Source organism: Trichoplusia ni, chromosome 16, assembly GCF_003590095.1.
Source record: "Trichoplusia ni isolate ovarian cell line Hi5 chromosome 16, tn1, whole genome shotgun sequence".
Taxonomy (NCBI): Eukaryota; Metazoa; Arthropoda; class Insecta; order Lepidoptera; family Noctuidae; genus Trichoplusia; species Trichoplusia ni.
The window spans coordinates 6,021,462-6,039,666 of NC_039493.1; the positions used below are offsets into that span (position 1 = coordinate 6,021,462).

Sequence of the window (18,205 nt, forward strand, 5' to 3'; positions counted from 1 at the left end):
GTATAAAAACTACTTCTTTTCTATTAATCAAGAATCACGTTAATAGATTTCTAAATCTTCTCACACTAAGTTGTAAGCGATAACGATTTTGAATTACACAGTCTTCAAATGCAATTTTCTATATCTTTCTGTATAATCAACTGTCAAAAAGCAATTAACAAAATTAGCAAATAACAAAAACAGATACTTAGCTTAAAAATTGTTTTGTTTTTTAGTTATTGTCTACAAAAATACTTTCTAGTGAAACGCGCGTTACAAGAAATTGAAACATCACGATATTTTGAAACACAAAGTAAAATTACCCTTATGAACAAGAAGATAAGGCGGTTATTCCTATATTCGATAAAGTCAGGCGTGACCACTCGGTCGCGTGACCATCGTGTAATAGTAGTAAAAGGGCTTAATTAATTAGATTAGCACAATAAATCTTATCTGTTATTATTTAACGCGACGCATTTACAGTAAGAACGCATTTTTATAACATCGTTTTTAAGTTTCGGACATTGCATTAAGGTAATTGATTTGTTCGAATTGTTAGACAGAGTTTCAAAATGTATATTTAATCTTGATACTATGAACCTTTTTCAGTATCTCTAAGAGCTAAAAAAGATCCTCTTAACTTTTAATTAGGTAGATAGGATTAAAAGATTGAGTAGACAAAGTGAATTGCCTTTAGAGAAATCCAGTTTATATAAACTTCAGATCAGGATGATAAATTACCGCCTGGAAAAGTTAAAACCTCTTTGTCTTCCATTAAAACGAGTGCCAAGTAAACAACGAATATTTCCTGTTGTAAAATTCAGCAGTGTTACTGTACGAGTTCCGGCTCCGTGCGAAATATAGGTATGACGTGATCTGGGATTACGCAGGACCCAGCCATGACCTAGATAGCCCGGGACGACCCGACCCAACCGCTGCAGTATTGACACACAGATACAGCATCCAACCGTTCACCCCTAATTAAGAGAAACTGCTGATGTTTAAGCTTTATTACTATGTAAAGCTCTCCTGGCCGTAAATTGTGATTTCAACCGTTCGTATTTTTACTCTTTTGTGCCTTAATTAAACAACTCCCCTGAGCCGTGATCGTTGCTGGCAATGATATAGTCCATGATTCCGGAGATTTAAGGCAAATTCGTATGGTTGAGACATTATCCCAAGTTCATGTGTTAATTTGCGAACCCACAACCACAAACGGGCAATACGAAGAGGGTTTATGAGGGTGAAGCAATTACTTTGTGGTGGTTGTTTCAACGTACGTGTGATTGTTGTGACATGTTTTTGCTAGTCGTCGAAATAGATAGATATAGTTTTGCTGTAGTTAGTACCGCATTTAACATTTGTTTAACCAGAAGCCCACCCTACATGATGCCTGTCTGCGCAAGAGTAATGCAATTAGTATTAACGGCCATACGTTATTATAGTTTATTGTGCATAAAACAAGCAGTAAACAAGATCGGTACGATACCAGCATGAGATCGATGTTCAGTGGTTATTCATGCCCTTTTTTTGTTTCATGGCGTGAGCAGAACTCCTAAATGTTTGGGACAGGTTTTGATTTAAACAAGCTTCTTGTGATGCCTTTTGTGAAACAAATGAATTCATTGTACAGTTAATATGCGGTTTCTGAGAAAACATCTTAAGTTCAAGATAACGATTACACAAAACTTTATAAATTTCGTTTATTTTAGATTACTTTTTTGAGTAGAAGTTTATTTAAATTTATACAATTTTGTTTAGTCTATTGTGAACAACCCAAGTCCCTGATATCCTTAGTATACAAATTAGAATACAAAAACTTCTGTTTTTGATTAGAAAAGAGAATATTCATCAAACATACACAAAAGCCACCACGCGTCATTTACGCTGAAACGACTGGACCAATTATGATATTTGCGATAGAAGGTAGCTTATCTTAGATAGTATACTATTAGTATTTTTATTCTCAGAGCGGTGCTAGTTCATAACTAACTTTGCTTTGTCACTCCACCTTTGCACCGCGGAGCTACGTGAAGTCAGTTCGTATCGATTTTTACAATATCGTGCCGGTCGCATGACGTTTGTATTCTTCAGGGTCGATTTGGTAGATACGTTTTAGATCCTTGCTATCGAATTTATCCCTTTCAATATCAAGGATAGAATCCTTGCATTACTTGTTGCCAAAATTTTCCCACATAATCATGTCATAATGTAAATTCGGGCTTCCTGCTGTAAATTCCAATAAACTTGTTTCAATAAAAGTTTTCGCTACAGATATTCCTATATTTACATATCCTACGATAAAACGTGTCCGAGCGATCTTGAACGATAATCCAACGGCTTATCGGTGCGCTTTTAATATCCGAAGACAAATGATTCAACTGAATGGTTGAAACGGACGCGATGTCACGTGCGACCTTACGATTCAATCGGAACTCTCCAAATATGCGACAGAAGTGTAAATACAGTCGATATCATAATACAGGATATCACTTTAGAAGGTCCATACCGGGAAATTCTGGATACACAACCCAGTATAGATGACAGTAGGACAAATCGAGGTTACTACTATGTAATCTAAGTATTGCTATCTTCAATTTACTACGGGTCATTGCGTCGTTTACATTCGGTAGCATAGTTGTTACGAGTAAACCTTCTGTACTCTCATATAGTGGTCTTGTGCAGCTGCACCCCATTGCACCCCCGTTAATTGCTGAATAGCGTGAGCTTATGGCGTAACTCAGATCCTTCGGGGTAGAAAAAACATCGCGCTGCTTTACTTGATAAACTGCTTGGTTTAATCTTATTTATCGGATTTGTTTTGCACATTTAATTGACGATTAGCTGAGCTTTATTTATGCTTAAACGCGATTAAGTTTATTAATAGTAAAATGAAATAAAAGGGGTTGCGATGCTTTGTTCGTAAATTTATAAAATCCATATTTCAATGCTCGAGGCATTGAAATGTGGATTTTACAAATTTCTGCCTTTTATGTAAACCTCACTTTATACCAGTAACATACTCTGCCCTTTATCGTGTCGCAAAAGTGTCAATGGCTTCTCTTGTTATAAGGCATAAAAAAGGAAAAACATCTGTCACAGCAAACAATATACTTTTCAATCATTTCGACACGAATTAAAAAAAGGTCGGCATAAAAAGTGCCATACTTTTTTACTCGTATCGCGTTTGTAATCTTTGAACAATTAACCTCAGTACGGTACAGTAAATTACAGTAGCACCCCAGACCCCAGTTTACCTGAACGTTTGCATTTAGCCCCTGTCTACGAAGACGGGTGCGGCGGAGGGTGTGGATTAATTTCCGAATTTTTTTCCTCAAACCGAGTTCGATAACCTATTGTGAGTCATCCCCCGAAATCCACAATGAATATTGTGGCATCGGAAATTCCTATTACGTCCCGTTGTCCCTTATTATACCAAATTCATGCCGTATTTTATTGGTCTATTAAATAAATTGTCCATGAAGCTATGTGCGTCTAACAATATCGTTTGTTTCATTGTGAATGCATATTATCTATAAATATCGATTGCAAAATCCTGTGATTCGCGACTGAACTGAGAAGTGATCTTTCAGAAAATGTCTTCGTCGAATCTTATTTGTTACCAATATTTCTTTAGCCTTATTATTTTTTAGCGGTACGCCTAAATATATTTAAAATACATTCAACATTGTTTTGCGCTAACTAGAGCTTAAAATCTAATAAGTACCTTACAGCGCTCTCAGAAAATGTTGTTTACATTCCTGTTAAGGATCGGCCCTCAATTTCAAATTAAATTAATCTTAAGCTTACAAAGTCTTTGGGACTTATATTAAATTATTTTGAGAGACGAAATTGCTAAGCCTCTTAGGTCTTCGTTAAAACAAACTCATATTAGATTGAGTGGAATGAATGAGGAGAACAAAGTAGGAAGTTGAGTCCTCTGAGATTAAGAATGACAGTTACAGAGTACTAGGTGTAGTGTTATGTAACGGATGTAGAGGCGCGTCTGTTCTGATAAGCCGGACAAAGCCAATGTTGTAAACAATGTTTGTCCAGCGCGCTTGCACTAAAAACGTGTGACACCAACGTTTGTTCAAATAAGTTTTTGCCGCTAGGACTTATATCATTTTTTTAACACAATAATTGCATTTTTAGTGTCACCTTTTGTCATTTATCAGTTGAAAAATAAAATTATTTAATTAAGGTTTCAACAAAGCTTGTTAAAAGTCAATTCAGTTTGACCTGACAAATTCTGGGAAATCTATTCTTAAAATACTAAATCTAATTTAGTAACATTGTAAATAAATCAAAACCCGATTATGAAAAACATCAAAATACACTTAACTTTAATATTATAAAATGAAAAATAACATCACACACAATGTTTACACGGAACCAATTTTAGACAATGTATTTCAAAACATTTCTGTTTCCAAAAGCCCTTATGCCTATTCATATTAACATTAACACGTCAACGAACTTAACACATAGCCAGTTAAAACGTTTGCAGCCAAAATAACACGTATGTTTTGGTAATCCAATGTTACGACGATCATTACGGTACTCAACCTCATTTCCCTTTCATAAAATTAAGCTTGTAATACTCGAAAATGGTTTATCGTTTCCCCCTTTCGTAATGAGGCGTACGGGCTTCAACGGACCATCCAAAAAATAATTTGTTAGACACGTTTCAAACATAAATTTTCCTATATTGATGAATGCAGATTCTGATTACGTAGGGAGCTTTTACATTTTGTGTAATGAAGGGATCAGGGAAGATTCCTGGAGCACTCTGCTTTCTTATTAAATACATAATTAATACAATTAATACATTTCAAGAGTACTTAATGTTTTCATTTCGTATTTTAAGTTTGGTAATGTGTTTTCGGCACTGTCGTCGGAAACACAGATCTACCTAAACATTGTTCCTTTGCCAAATATGATGTCCGATCTCTTCCTCGACCTCGACTTCAAAAAATAATCTCCAATGAAGTATTCTATGAGAGCAACATCATATTTACTTCACCCACACTAATGCCATGAGTCCACTTCAAGTTCGGTGCCATCAAATAGGACCCAATTAAGGCCTTTGATGTTTGAAAAGGGTATAACTCTCATTGAATACGTCGAGACCCCAAATCACACAGTCCGTCCTCATTTTACAGATTCATGACTATATTACGAGATTGTCTTCACTCGTCTGTGCGTCTATTAGGCACATCCCGACGACACACATTCACACACCCACCCGCTATTCGCGAGAAATATCGCCGACGGATATTATTATGCACTTAGCATCTTGTTTATTGTGATTTATGTGAATGTTTGTTATACTGACGGATTTGTGCCGAAAACAACGTATTTGAGGCATGTTTTTGCGAAGCTGTTTTTCAGGACTTAGCATTGCAGATTTGTGAATAGGCCTGTGTTTGTTTTGGCAGGCGTTGCGCTCCCCATCAGGTGAATGCCCCATGAAACTTCGCAGAGGCTAAATACTTTTTTTTACTTTTGCTGCGCCGAAAGCGGTTTCATAAATAATAAACAGATTTTTTATAATTTGTGTTCCTACCTAAGCAAAGGGCAAAAAGTATCGGCTTGCATTGATCTAATATATCAATAATTTAATTTCCGTAGCATTATTTGTTGAAAACGGATAGTAAACTAACGAATTTGTTTCAGAAAAAAAAATTGGAGAAAATTGTGTTTAGGCACTTGTCAGAGCTATTGCTAATCACAAACACAACAACTCTATATTACTGTTAATACTCAAATGTGTAATATGACCCTGACTAATAAATTGTTTTGTTTTTCTGCAGCGATCCCTCCAGAAATCAAGGAAGGACCGGAGAACCTCACCCGGGTGGACGGTTCCGAGGCTGTGCTCAAGTGCAGAGTGTTCGGAGCGCCGAAGCCCATCGTCAAATGGATGAAGGATGATGTTGACGTTACCGGTGGGAAGTGAGTATACAAATGGTATTTTTTCAGTAAGACTGTTTCTGTAGCAAAAAAAGATTCTTTAAGAGACATTTAGGGTTGGATTTAATTCTTTATATAAAGCAAAAAAAATATGTTGTGTTCTTTTACCACACATCCAATATTCTATATATAATTTCGTGACACAAATATATTCGCACCCGTTGCGAACTTTCTCATACTCCTCAAACAAGCTCGAGATTACGTCTCCTAAGAATCGGATATCAAAATATCCCCGAGACGTGCTTATCGAGGAAAATATTATCGGATTTCAAGTCTCCCCTCGGCGCGACATGAAAAGAGCTTTACAGTTCATTGGACTATTTCTCAAATGTCATCAGTCAATGTAAAGAGGGATCAATTGAAGTTTACATTTCGTTTGCTTACGTAAGGGGTAAACTCCGATTACTTTGATGAAATATATACGCGGAATTAAGTCGGGATCAAATGAATGTTTTTAGGATATAAAATTAAACTTAGCATCCGGCCCTATTTTCTCCGAATATTATAGCTCCCGGTATAATAAACATTGAAGTGCAAAGGTTGTTCCCTAAATACTTAGATATTTATAGATTAAAGGTGGAAGCTGTGTATATACCTGATAAAGGTCATCGTTAATGGAATGTCAAAACGTCTCATCCATTAACGATGTATTGTATTACTTCTTTTATCTTCGAAAAGACTTATTTTGCTTCCTTTGTGTTTATTTAAGAGGTATCTGTATTTTCTAAGAAGTATTAGACGAAGTAGTCATGATACTGACACGCAGAAGATTAAGATAGACTTCGTTCATTAATTGACGCAAATAACATATTTTGTATAATATTTCGATACCAGGAGGTTTCCTTTTCTTTAATGATTCGAGTGTTAATGCTACTTTTGTGTTTATGACCATGACCTCTTCTTACAAATGTTTCCATGTGGTATACAGATACAACATAACTCCGGACGGCGACCTGGTGATCCGCGACGTCTCCTACACGGACGTGGGCACGTACCAGTGTTACGCCAAGAACAAGTTCGGCGAGAAGTCCGCTTTCGGATCACTTGATGTTAAAAGTAAGTACAGTGTAGTACTCACATAATGATATGTGGTACTTAGTTATTCAAACCACACGGATAACATGAAATATAAAATTTGGGCGAAGTTAAGGTACGATACGGGCCTCATGATCATGTTTTTGGTATTTACTCGTCAAAGACAATGCACGTAGAAAAGAAGTGAGTGTAAATAAGGTTGAAATGACCATGTACATAAGTCGAAATAACACCCAATATTTTTCCAACACAAAATAAATGTAAAATACAAACACGAGTAACATAAAACTAACACTACGATGAATCCACAGAGCGCACAGTAATCACGGACAAGCCGGAGCCCTACGAGGTGGCGGCGGGTTCCTCAGCGACTTTCCGCTGTAACGCTAACGCCGACGACTCTCTGAAGCTCTCCATCATCTGGCTGAACGACGGCCAGCAGATCGACTTCGACAACCAGCCGCGGTTCCGCATGACCAACGACTACTCGCTGCTCATCTCTGATACCACCGAGTTGGATTCCGGAGAGTACACTTGTATCGCTAAGACGGCGATTGATGAGGCGAGGGCCCAGGCCACGCTTATTGTGCAAGGTGAGTGTGATCTTAAATTCAAATGCCGATAAAGCAGCTATGGTGACTGCATAGATCTCTAAAAAAGGTGTTCAATTATATGTATGATTTTTTTATTGAGGAAAAATCTTACAATCCATTAAAATTTTAACCGTAAAAGAATTCTTTCCCTTTCACTATAATTTTTACTTCAAACTTTTATAAGTATGCTGTAGAAATTTCTTAGAGAGCTCCATCATTTCATAAATCGCAAAAGTTTACAGCATTAAACAGGATTAAAAAACTCTTCTTACTTTAAACATTTCCTTTCCAGACAAGCCGAACCCTCCAGCTCTGGACGGTATCGAATGCCACGAGAAGACAGCAACACTCCGTTGGAGGTCCATGGGTGACAACCGAGCACCCATACTGCGCTTCTCCATCCAGTACAACACCACCTTCACGCCCGACACGTGGGACCTCGCCAGCGACAACGTGCCCGCCATCGACACGTCCTGGACCGTGCAGCTCAGTCCATGGGCTAACTACACCTTCAGGTAACATACTTGCTCAAAAGCATCAACACCACAGGAGTAAAGCCGGAATTGGCTAAAATATTATTATAGTACTTTACTGTGTTCTTGTAACTTGTAAGCAGTAGAAGTTTAGGCTGAAAGTAAAAGCATCATAAACATGTGAATACAGTTTACATAACAATAACAAGATAATGCAAGCAATATCCTAAATTATTCGCATTAGTCAGTAAATTAATATTTTTTTGCAGGGTAAGCGCATGGAACAAGATCGGACCGTCGACTCCGTCTTCTCACTCGGAAGTGTGTAGCACTCAGCCCGACGTGCCGTACAAGAACCCCGACAATGTCATTGGCGAAGGCTCCGATCCCACCAACATGGTTATTTCCTGGTCGGTCAGTATCCTCTGCCACTTATACCTCTCACTGATATTAAAATAAAAGTGTATTTCAACATATCATTTGCCATATTACAATATATTTTTTTATGATATGTATCCAGAAAATGCCTCAAATCGAGCACAACGGCCCCGGCTTCTACTACCTGGTGTCGTGGCGGCGGAACATAACCGGCCAACCTTGGGAGGAGCAGCAGGTTCGGGACTGGCAGCTCACCAGCTACACAGTGCTCAACACGCCCACCTTCCAGCCTTACAAAGTCAAGGTAATATATCTAACACCATAATTATGATTTATCTTCTTACTTGATGATCAAGTTGTTAAATAATATATTTTTGAAACCATCAGGTTACTGCTGTGAACTTCAAAGGAACATCGAACGTCACACCTGTAGAGGTCATCGGCTGGTCCGGTGAAGACACTCCCCTCCAGGCACCCTCAAATTTCACCCTCGTACAAGTTACCACAGGAACCACGGCCTTACTCAGTTGGAACCCTGTCTTACCAGAGACAGTGAGAGGACACTTTAAGGGGTACAAGATCCAGACGTGGGTCGATGGTGAAGAAGACAGACTCAAAGAAATTTTAATAAAGGCGGACGCCTCCAGCGCATTAGTCACTAAATTCAAGCCATACAAGAAGAATAACGCTAGGATCTTGGTTTACAACGGCCGCTTCAACGGACCTCCCAGTGACACGCTCAGCTTCCACACCCCTGAGGGTAAACCTGGCACGGTAAAATCCTTCGAAGTTTACCCAATCGGTTCTTCAGCTATGTTCCTTAAGTGGGACAAGCCCGTCGACGAAAACGGAGTCCTCACTGGCTACAAGATCTACTACCAGAAGGTCACCGGCACCGCTTTAGGTCCTCTCCAAGAAAGAAAGAAGGAGATTGATCCTAAGTTCGACCGCGCAAAGCTCGCCGGCTTGGAGCCCAACACAAAGTACCGTATTGAGATCAGAGCGAAAACAAAAGCCGGTGAAGGAGACAAGTACTACGTTGAACAGACGACGAAGTCCGTTGTGACGGCGAAGCCTGACATCCCAGTGTTTGACACGAGAACATTGCCCGCTAAGGAAGGAACTGCTCATATCTTGGTTCGTTGGGTGCCGTCGTTAGATGGTCACGCCGGAACACACTTCGTAGCCTGGTATAAACTGAAGGGGCATCCCGACTGGTCCAAGACCAACGAGGTGACCGAGGATGACTATGTAATCTTGACTGGCTTAGAACCAGGACAGGTCTATGAGGTTAAGTTGACGGCTCATGACGGAGAGTACTTCAGTACCAGTGAAATTAAGGATGTTGATACCACAATTGGTAAGTAATTTAGATAATAATAAACTGATGTTACAAGAGTGTAATAGACAAATAATATAAGAATTTGAAAGCATGCTGAGGTTATGACTTTAGTTTGACTATCAGAAAAATGGATGAAGTTTTTTTTTTACTATCTGTTGAGTTCCTTCTGTCCCGGTTCTGCATCTGACCATATATTTCCTACTTCTTGCTTGTTTTCAATCTTTCCATGATGCTCTATCCTGGGCCACTTGGAATCTGCCCACGTTGTATCTGACGTTATAGGCACTGAAATAGTTTGACCACTTTTAAAACAACATTTAGAAGTATATCATTATGAAGTTTTTAGTATTTGTTGTCTAATTAGTCAAACAAATTTTGTTGGTCCATAAACTGACAGGAGACCGGTAACGTCTCTAGCATTTACGTGATCAATCATAGTACAGATGGTGAGTTACATTGTACTAGTGGGTGATGTGAGTGCGTATTGGCCCGCAGACGGCCCCATCGTGAAGCCGGAGCAGGACGCGACGGCGACGGCGGGCTGGTTCATCGGCGTGATGCTGGCGCTGGCCTTCCTGCTGCTGGTGCTGCTGCTGGTGTGCGTGGTGCGGCGCAACCGCGGCGGCAAGTACGACGTGCACGACCGCGAGCTGGCGCACGGCCGCCGCGACTACGCCGACGGCGGCTTCCACGAGTACACGCACCCGTATGTAGCGCCCACCAACTTTTTTATAATTCGCGGATTTCAATCCTGAAGGGGCGGAAATCTTTGCCAAACTTCTACTTGAAAAAGCTTTTAAAACCACCGGAGTACTTTTCCATTCTTTAGTGTCTAGAACCTCGGAATCGAAAAAACATTTGTAGTCTACCAGGAGTCCTACGAAGTGACTCTTGGTGAAAAAAATTTCATCAGAATTTTAAACTTTTAATAATGTCACATTTGACATTGGATTGTTCAGTTTGCTATAAATAATTTACGTGTTCATGAAAATCCAGTAGCGCTATTTTTTCTGTACAACAAAAATTTTAATAAACGCATTAATAAGTTTATTAATATTCTACGACCAACATTTTATTTTACACATTCATATGTTCATGAATATTTCTGTAACTGTAATTATTTATTCTAAGTCACATTCTACATATTGCAGTCTTGACAACAAGTCTCGTCACTCAATGAGCAGCGGCACCAAGCCAGGACCCGAAAGCGATACCGACTCCATGGCTGAGTACGGCGAAGGAGAAACAGGTATGCTCGTGAGCCAAGCTATAACATACCCTATGTCAAGGTATTAAGCCGAAATAAGTGACGATGACTTAACGCGTATTACGAGGAATCAAGCTCAGGTATCAAAAAACCTTTTTTAATATTTCCTTTTAATAAGTGTTCAGAGTATATTTTTGCACGAAAGCTCTGCCTGAACTGTTTTGAAATGTTCAAAACTTTAATATTACATACTTACAATTGTAAAAATATCACCGACACAATCGTGTTGAGTATTGTTGATTTATTTCGGACTTAGTAGATCCTGCTTACATTTTGTTTTATTTTTCATGTAGTGCATAGCTTGTTTTACATGATAATTTTTGTTTTGTTACTTGATTGACGAGTTTGAGTCTTATGTCGCAACTGTAACGTTTAATTCATTCAGCATATCAGTTAATTATGAATAAAATCGATGCCGATTAATTGTATGTAGTAGAAACATACTCATACTTGAAAAATGCATGTTCATGTAATCTGCACGAGAGCTAAGTAAGGAGTGTTTATCGTGTGAGCATGTAGTGGCTGTGTCTGTAGCGGCACGTGTGTTGCAGCGGGCATGAACGAGGACGGCTCGTTTATCGGGCAGTACGGCCGCAAGCGCCGCCCGCCGCCCACCGGACAGACTGACTCCGCCTCGCAGGCCTTCGCCACTCTTGTCTAGCCCACTCCTCTTCCCCGCACCCCACCATACACCTTTACTGTTTACTGAGATACACAAATTAGCGACAACCCAACATTTTCGGTTAACAAATCTTTAAGAATTTCTCCAATGCACTTAGTTTTAAAATCTCTATTTGTATGAACCTCAGTAAACATTAAACAAAAGCACAGCGCGCTCCAAATATAGCTACGTTTGTAAGCTAGAACGTAGTGCCATTGCATCACAGAGCAAATAACAGTCCGGTACTGATAGCCAATCCTCGTAGGCAGCTTTTTAGTTTTCGTTTTGATTGGCACGCATGACAGTGATGGAGCCCTAAAAATTGGGTTCAAGAATTTTGAACTTGAGTTGTGAATTAGGTATTATTTTTTTACTTGTTTGGTAGTATACTGCCAGGTTAACAAGCTTTTAAATTGTTTGAATCTATTTGCACAAAATTATGGAAATTTATAATATGAAAAGGGCGTCCAGTCTTTATGGCACTATTTTAAAAATAGTTCTGGTAAAGGATTTATCACTGAGTATTTTATATCTCACAAGGAATCTTCGCAGCTTAGGTTAGGTATTAAGTACAGAATATTTCTAAGTAAGTTAGGTTGTAAAGTAATAAATGATATTATTTGGAGTGAATATTTTCCTACTTAAATGTTTATTAGCGTGCTTTGTTATAAGTTTTGCGTTTGTTTTAATATTGATAGTAATCCTTGTTCCGTCCTATCCTTTTTTTCTTTTGCCTGCACGAGCGACGTTTTGTTTCGTTTTGTAAGGTATGATTTTGTTTGCTTTTTTGTTTTGTAATTGATTTTGCTCGAATTTCTTTTATTGTGCTTTAAGTATGTTTTTTCAACCATTGTATTATAATTTTTAATTTAAAGCAATTTTATTCTTGTTAATCTTTGTCTAATTTTTTTTTATATTCCCTCGACAAAGTGTTAACCACGAAAAAAAAAACATTTTTATTGTTGAAGGAATTTCTGTCTGTATTGTATTATTGACGTCCCCGTACCCCGGCAGGCCGCTTCACGGAGGACGGCTCGTTCATCGGCCAGTACGTGCCGGGCGCGCGCGCGCTGCCGCCGCCGCCCGCGCCGCCCGCGCCCGCGCCCCCCACCTACGTGTAGGGCCCGAGGTACAGCTCCACTGTCGTTCACTTTCACTTAATACACCCAAATTACAGTGAACTAAAAAAATCTTGTCTTGTAATGTTCAGTTGTAAAGTGTGACTGTGTCACGTGTCTGTGTTGTCTAATAAAACCATCAACTGGCCCAATGGCTTATTTTCTTTTAAGACGCAAGGGCAATATTAATCTAACATCGTACTGCCATTTTCTGTCGTGTTGGAACGGCCAGAAAGTATATTGTGATTACATGATTTTCTGTCGCGAGAAATGAGGTCAATTAACTCAAAAATATGATTACGATAAATAGCTACGGCATGTATGATGAAGATTCGGAAAGAAAAACATTTCTTGCAACTGACTTCGTGTAATACAACATACTTTTAGCGCTCAAAAATTGTATTTAAACTAAAACTATCGGCAGTTTATAATTTGATTGTATTTAGTTGAAATTTATTAGAGTGTAAGCACTAGTGTAAGCTGATAACGAAGCCTACGTTTCTTATTTAGCCGGCTGTTAGTGTCTATAGTGATGGCTAACGTTTATTGACTATCCCGAGGACGCGAGCGTCTCTAAGTCTGTTGAACATTTCGTTATTTATGAGACTGATTTTAAGTAATGAGAAATAGTCAAACTGGCACTAGCGTTCAGGTTTTGGAAACTGATTTCATCATTCGCTCAATTTACTCCTATGTCAATGATGTTGACGACTTTATGCAGCTGAGGCCAGAACTCGGCTGTGGAAGATTGTTAAAGGCAAAAATGTCAACTTGTAATTATATAAATTCAACCAACTCTACTTCATATAACCAAGCATTATGTTGCTTTATAAATCTAATCATCGAAATACCTACTTAACAGTTGACTTCGTATCCCAGTACATGGTTGACACAGAAGATCAGCTTTCCAAAACCTCAACCAATAATATTCGGCTTGTGTTAGTTAGTAGGCGATGTTACGGCTCGATATCAATTACGTGTAGTTAACCATACGGTAGCTGGTCAAGACTTGAGATAAGAAAAGCTATTTTTGTCACAGAAAATAAGGTAATTAGCTCTGGTCTCCGGTGGTCTGGCGCGCTCTATTGCGAACTTATCTGGCTCAAGGATGACGCATAGAAATAAGAAGTTAGGTTACAAAGGAGGTTGGTTTATATCATGGGTTTACAGGACTATTTCAATGTTTCGTGCCATTTAGCCGACGATCAGTTCGCAAGCCAAAATTAATGTATGATTATTTTTATATCAAAACCATATCTTTCTAACTATTTAAAGTGTGCTATGGACCACAAAGAATTTTATTTTACGAATCTATCCTATCACTGTTATTAAAAAGAATATTATATATCGTCGACTTCTAAAATGTAGATACGTTAAGCGTTGACCAAGCTTGTTCAATTAATAGACATTGTGTTCCATTGCCGGTGTTATTCAATATTGGAGATATTCTTACGAAAACTATTTAATATTATGATTTTAACGATTAAGAACTCTTCTTTAAGTTTAACTTCCTAAGACTTGTATTTCTTATGTGTTAGGTTTATCTTCAGTATTTTAAAACACAACGCGTGGAGACAATCTAAATCGAGTATCGAGTAAAATATATTTTTTATTAGGGAAAATTAAATAAATATTTTTATATACTGGCAGCTTGACCACCGGGGCATATTGTGGTGCTTTGCAGAGTTAAAGAGAGGCGTGGTTTGGTGTTGTGATCGTCTATTTTAGCGCGGAGACGTCGATGGAAAGCCTGATCCCCTTCCTCTTACGTCATTATATCCCACCTGGTGTCAGTTCACGCAAATAAAACACATTGCCTTGGAACGGATATTTACTAGAAAAGATAGTGTGTACTAATGAATGAAGTTGTAACTAAACTTGAAGAGCGACCTCAGAATGGAGTTCTTTGGAAAGTCATCAAATGTCGTAGTTAATATCATCCACTGTGCATTTCAACAAATATCACTTAAATACATAGTTATAGAAGTAGTCGTCATTTTATCAACTTGTAAAAAATCCGCTTGAAATGTGTGCGTGTTGTATACTGACATGGCTGACTGTAACATAGTAGGCGTTATGATATTTGGAAGAATCTCGATTAATAAAACAATACGAAAATCTCAATTTATTCCTCAACAAATTTAAAATCTCATTTATCGACTCATCGATAGCTCAGTATCGATTGTTTACGATAATGTAAATTATGTAGATACATACATAATTCTGATATTCGAATTATTATCCAACAACTTGAAATCTCGCAAATCTCGAATGAATTTAAGTGCGGGGCGACCCGTCGGTAATGTCTCTCTTACGTAGTGATAAGTACTCTATTTAGGCTTTTTTCGTATTAAAATTTTTCATATTTGACATTTATTGAAGTTTCGCACCGTTCACATTGAATTTTAATGCCCAAGTTAACGTTTTTCATTTTGAACAATTGCGTGTTTAGAGGTGACTGCTGTAAGACCAATGTTGCATGAAAATGAATATAACAGGCGCATGTGTGAGCGTGGGCAGTTGTCTCGCACCGCACCTAACAATATCTCATTTGTATCGTGTTTAGACTAAGGCTAGGGATTCGTGTTAACTAATGTTAGGTAGCTAACGCGTTCGCTTACTGCATCTGTACATGTATTATTATTTATTCTTTGCCTTGTATGTACCTATTGTATCCGGTTATATTCGTACACTGGCGGACATTTGCAGTGTCCCGTGCACTAAGCCCGCCAATTTATTTTATTATAATTTATTTATTTGTGTATACTTTTTCTCCGCCTGAAAGGTGTCGGGTCTTATTTGAATACATTCCAGACGGTATAACCATGTTGATTTTCAAATCATTTTATTTATGTCTCCTGACGCCAGCACCGTCGTCGGTCAGATGTAATCTGAACAATGTTTATAAAACGGGACCGACGTACGGAGACAAGCCACTACTTATTATTTATTAATATAATTCCTCATATTTATTTCTCCCTCGTTATGTATATTTTGACAAAGGTAACATGTTCGAATGCCAAGATTTAATCGTTCTCATTTAGAGCTTATACTGTAACTATTGGTACCTTATACATTGCATATTTATATTTGATGGCACTGTTATTGTAACCCCTTTAAGTTATTTGTTAAGGAGTCTTTATCATGTCTATTGTCTAGTAAGAATTTAATATATATCTATTAATATTAATTGATTAATAGTAGGAGCCTTGTTCTATTCGCGTCTGTTTTGTCGCTTATTATACCCGTTAACGATTTAAAAATTCTTTGTCTTGAAAAATACTTGTTACGGTTCAAAATGTCAATTTTGATATTAGATTGTTAGCCACCGGTGTTCGGTGGATATACTCACTGCCTTCTCAACTAAATTACACTGTGTTCATTTTGTTTTACACTTACCTAGTAAAGAATACTTGCCTTACGTAAAATTATGAATGAAAATGTGATTTTCATGAGTCCCGAATCGACCTGACAGCACAATGTCTGCATTTACATACTTAGTGTCACAATATTTACAGTAAATTGTATCATTAGCGTTCCCGAATATAAAACGTGCATCGCCGTATCGAAATAGTTCATGTTAAATGTAATTGTTGTATCACTTTATTGGTCGCAAGTGTAATTGGAACATTTTGGGTGTAATTTTAATTTATGAAAGTGTAATAGAAGTAATGTTAATAGATGCAGTTGTATTGAAAGCGATGTTTATTATAAAGACAGTTGTTATTCGAGAGATCACTGTGTTCACGTATTGTCCAATTGTATGCATTCTTATCTTTTACCTTTTTAGCGATCCCCAGCCTTTTGCCAAGGTCCGCTATACGTAATGTAACTATCTATAATCCACATGCTTTCAATACGATTGATCGACTAATTATATAGAAATAACCGAAGTATTCGCTATACACGAACTGGTAGATTCTAATTGTTGTGAGGTTCATTCAGTGTTATATTTCATGTTACAGACGCTTATCTTTTCCATGGTTTTGAATGAGGAGTCGCAGTGTTTAACTGCGCTGGTAAATTTTCTGTTGAACGATCGTCTTGATAGTTGGTAAACAAGATGGGAAACTTAAGCATCTTTAACAATTTAATTATATTTGCTAAGCAAGCTTTTTATCAACATTGGACTAATTTGTTGGTTAGATAATAGTTTGCATTTATTATATAAAATGTTTAAAATCATGACAAAAGTGTAGGTAAAGACTTGTGAGAAATTTTCTGATCTGACCGTACGATTCTGTTCACGAATTATCGTAAATTACATTTTAGTTCGCATTAAGTAACTGTAATTTATTGTAACTATGATGAATATTTTTTTATGTTGCATAGAAAATAAATATTAAGAAATTATTCTGGCCTTTTATTAATTTATACACCAGTTCCTCGTTTTTTAGCAGGGCTAGAAGAAATCTTTCTTACCACATCAATATCTGGATGAAAACAAAAAAGTGTAAGTATTAAAAAAGAAGGATAAAGGGTGAGTAATTTATCAGTTTAATCGTAGAAACTAAGATAGTTGTAACAATTAAGTGGACCCAAGTAGTAACCTCAGCACTTTTAATTCATCCATGACTGATAGTGTAGAATTAAACATTCATTAGTATTCATCTTCGAAAGAAGATGCCTTTATTTTTTGTATAAGGCGTTGTTGATTTGCAATTTGTACAACCTAAATTATAGTAAAGCAGCAAATATTGTACCTTAATACTAAATAGTAGAAATAATCTCGACGCATATGAACAAGGTATTATCCATTCTAGTGTTTCTATTTGAGTTTAGGCCTAGGGCTAAGGCAGGTTACATTATTTAGTTTAAAAGTGTATGTGTATGTTCCTTATTTTGTTGTGAGTTTGTGCTTAGTATACTTCTGTTAATTTATTGGGATCTTAATATATGTAATAGTTCTTTGAGATTCGTATTCGAAGACTTGGTTCACGAAGGTACTTTCCTTATTTATTTTACTTTATTATTACTTGCATTTTCATGGTAAATATCCAGATGTGACAAGAACGAACGGTAGCTAAACAAATATTTTAGGTGTTAATAGGGGAGAATTTTCATGATATTGGCGACAGCGAATGTAGAGCAAATGTTCATATATAGTAGTACGATGGACGATATCAAGGATTTCCTGATGTTCTACAGACATTTGTATCTCCCCAGATAAAGATGTCCCTTCCTGGATAATGGTTACGCCTGGCTACTGTCATCATTTCTTACGGTAACTAATCTTCTACCCGTCATCGGCTTACTGTGAGTACTTCTGTCTGTAATATATAGTTTAGTAGTGAAAACACATCAGTGACCTTTCCCATCGACAATGACTTTCATGTCAAAGTAATAAAGATCATTTTGCAAAAATCTCTTCACTAACAGACAC

The 18,205-nt window shown here is 37.6% G+C and overlaps 1 protein-coding gene across 3 annotated transcripts in view; it reads left to right on the forward strand.

The window, feature by feature from the left end:
• The window catches only part of LOC113502124 (neuroglian), a 34,695-nt gene extending 17,520 nt beyond the window's left edge, over nucleotides 1–17,175 (forward strand). The window contains exons 7-17 of one of the 3 annotated variants that reach the window (XR_003401335.1): nucleotides 5,796–5,937; nucleotides 6,884–7,011; nucleotides 7,302–7,583; nucleotides 7,876–8,098; nucleotides 8,326–8,470; nucleotides 8,577–8,738; nucleotides 8,822–9,794; nucleotides 10,272–10,482; nucleotides 10,928–11,025; nucleotides 11,595–12,471; nucleotides 12,719–12,806. Coding sequence is in view for 2 of the 3 variants with exons in the window: in XM_026883503.1 (XP_026739304.1) it covers nucleotides 5,796–5,937; nucleotides 6,884–7,011; nucleotides 7,302–7,583; nucleotides 7,876–8,098; nucleotides 8,326–8,470; nucleotides 8,577–8,738; nucleotides 8,822–9,794; nucleotides 10,272–10,482; nucleotides 10,928–11,025; nucleotides 12,719–12,825 (2,471 nt within the window). In the remaining variant the exon portion in view is untranslated. Of the gene's footprint in view, nucleotides 1–5,795; nucleotides 5,938–6,883; nucleotides 7,012–7,301; nucleotides 7,584–7,875; nucleotides 8,099–8,325; nucleotides 8,471–8,576; nucleotides 8,739–8,821; nucleotides 9,795–10,271; nucleotides 10,483–10,927; nucleotides 11,026–11,577; nucleotides 12,472–12,718 lie in introns of those variants that run through there. The other 2 variants (XM_026883503.1, XM_026883504.1) reach the window with 2 other exon arrangements.
• The last annotated feature ends 1,030 nt before the right edge of the window (nucleotides 17,176–18,205 follow it).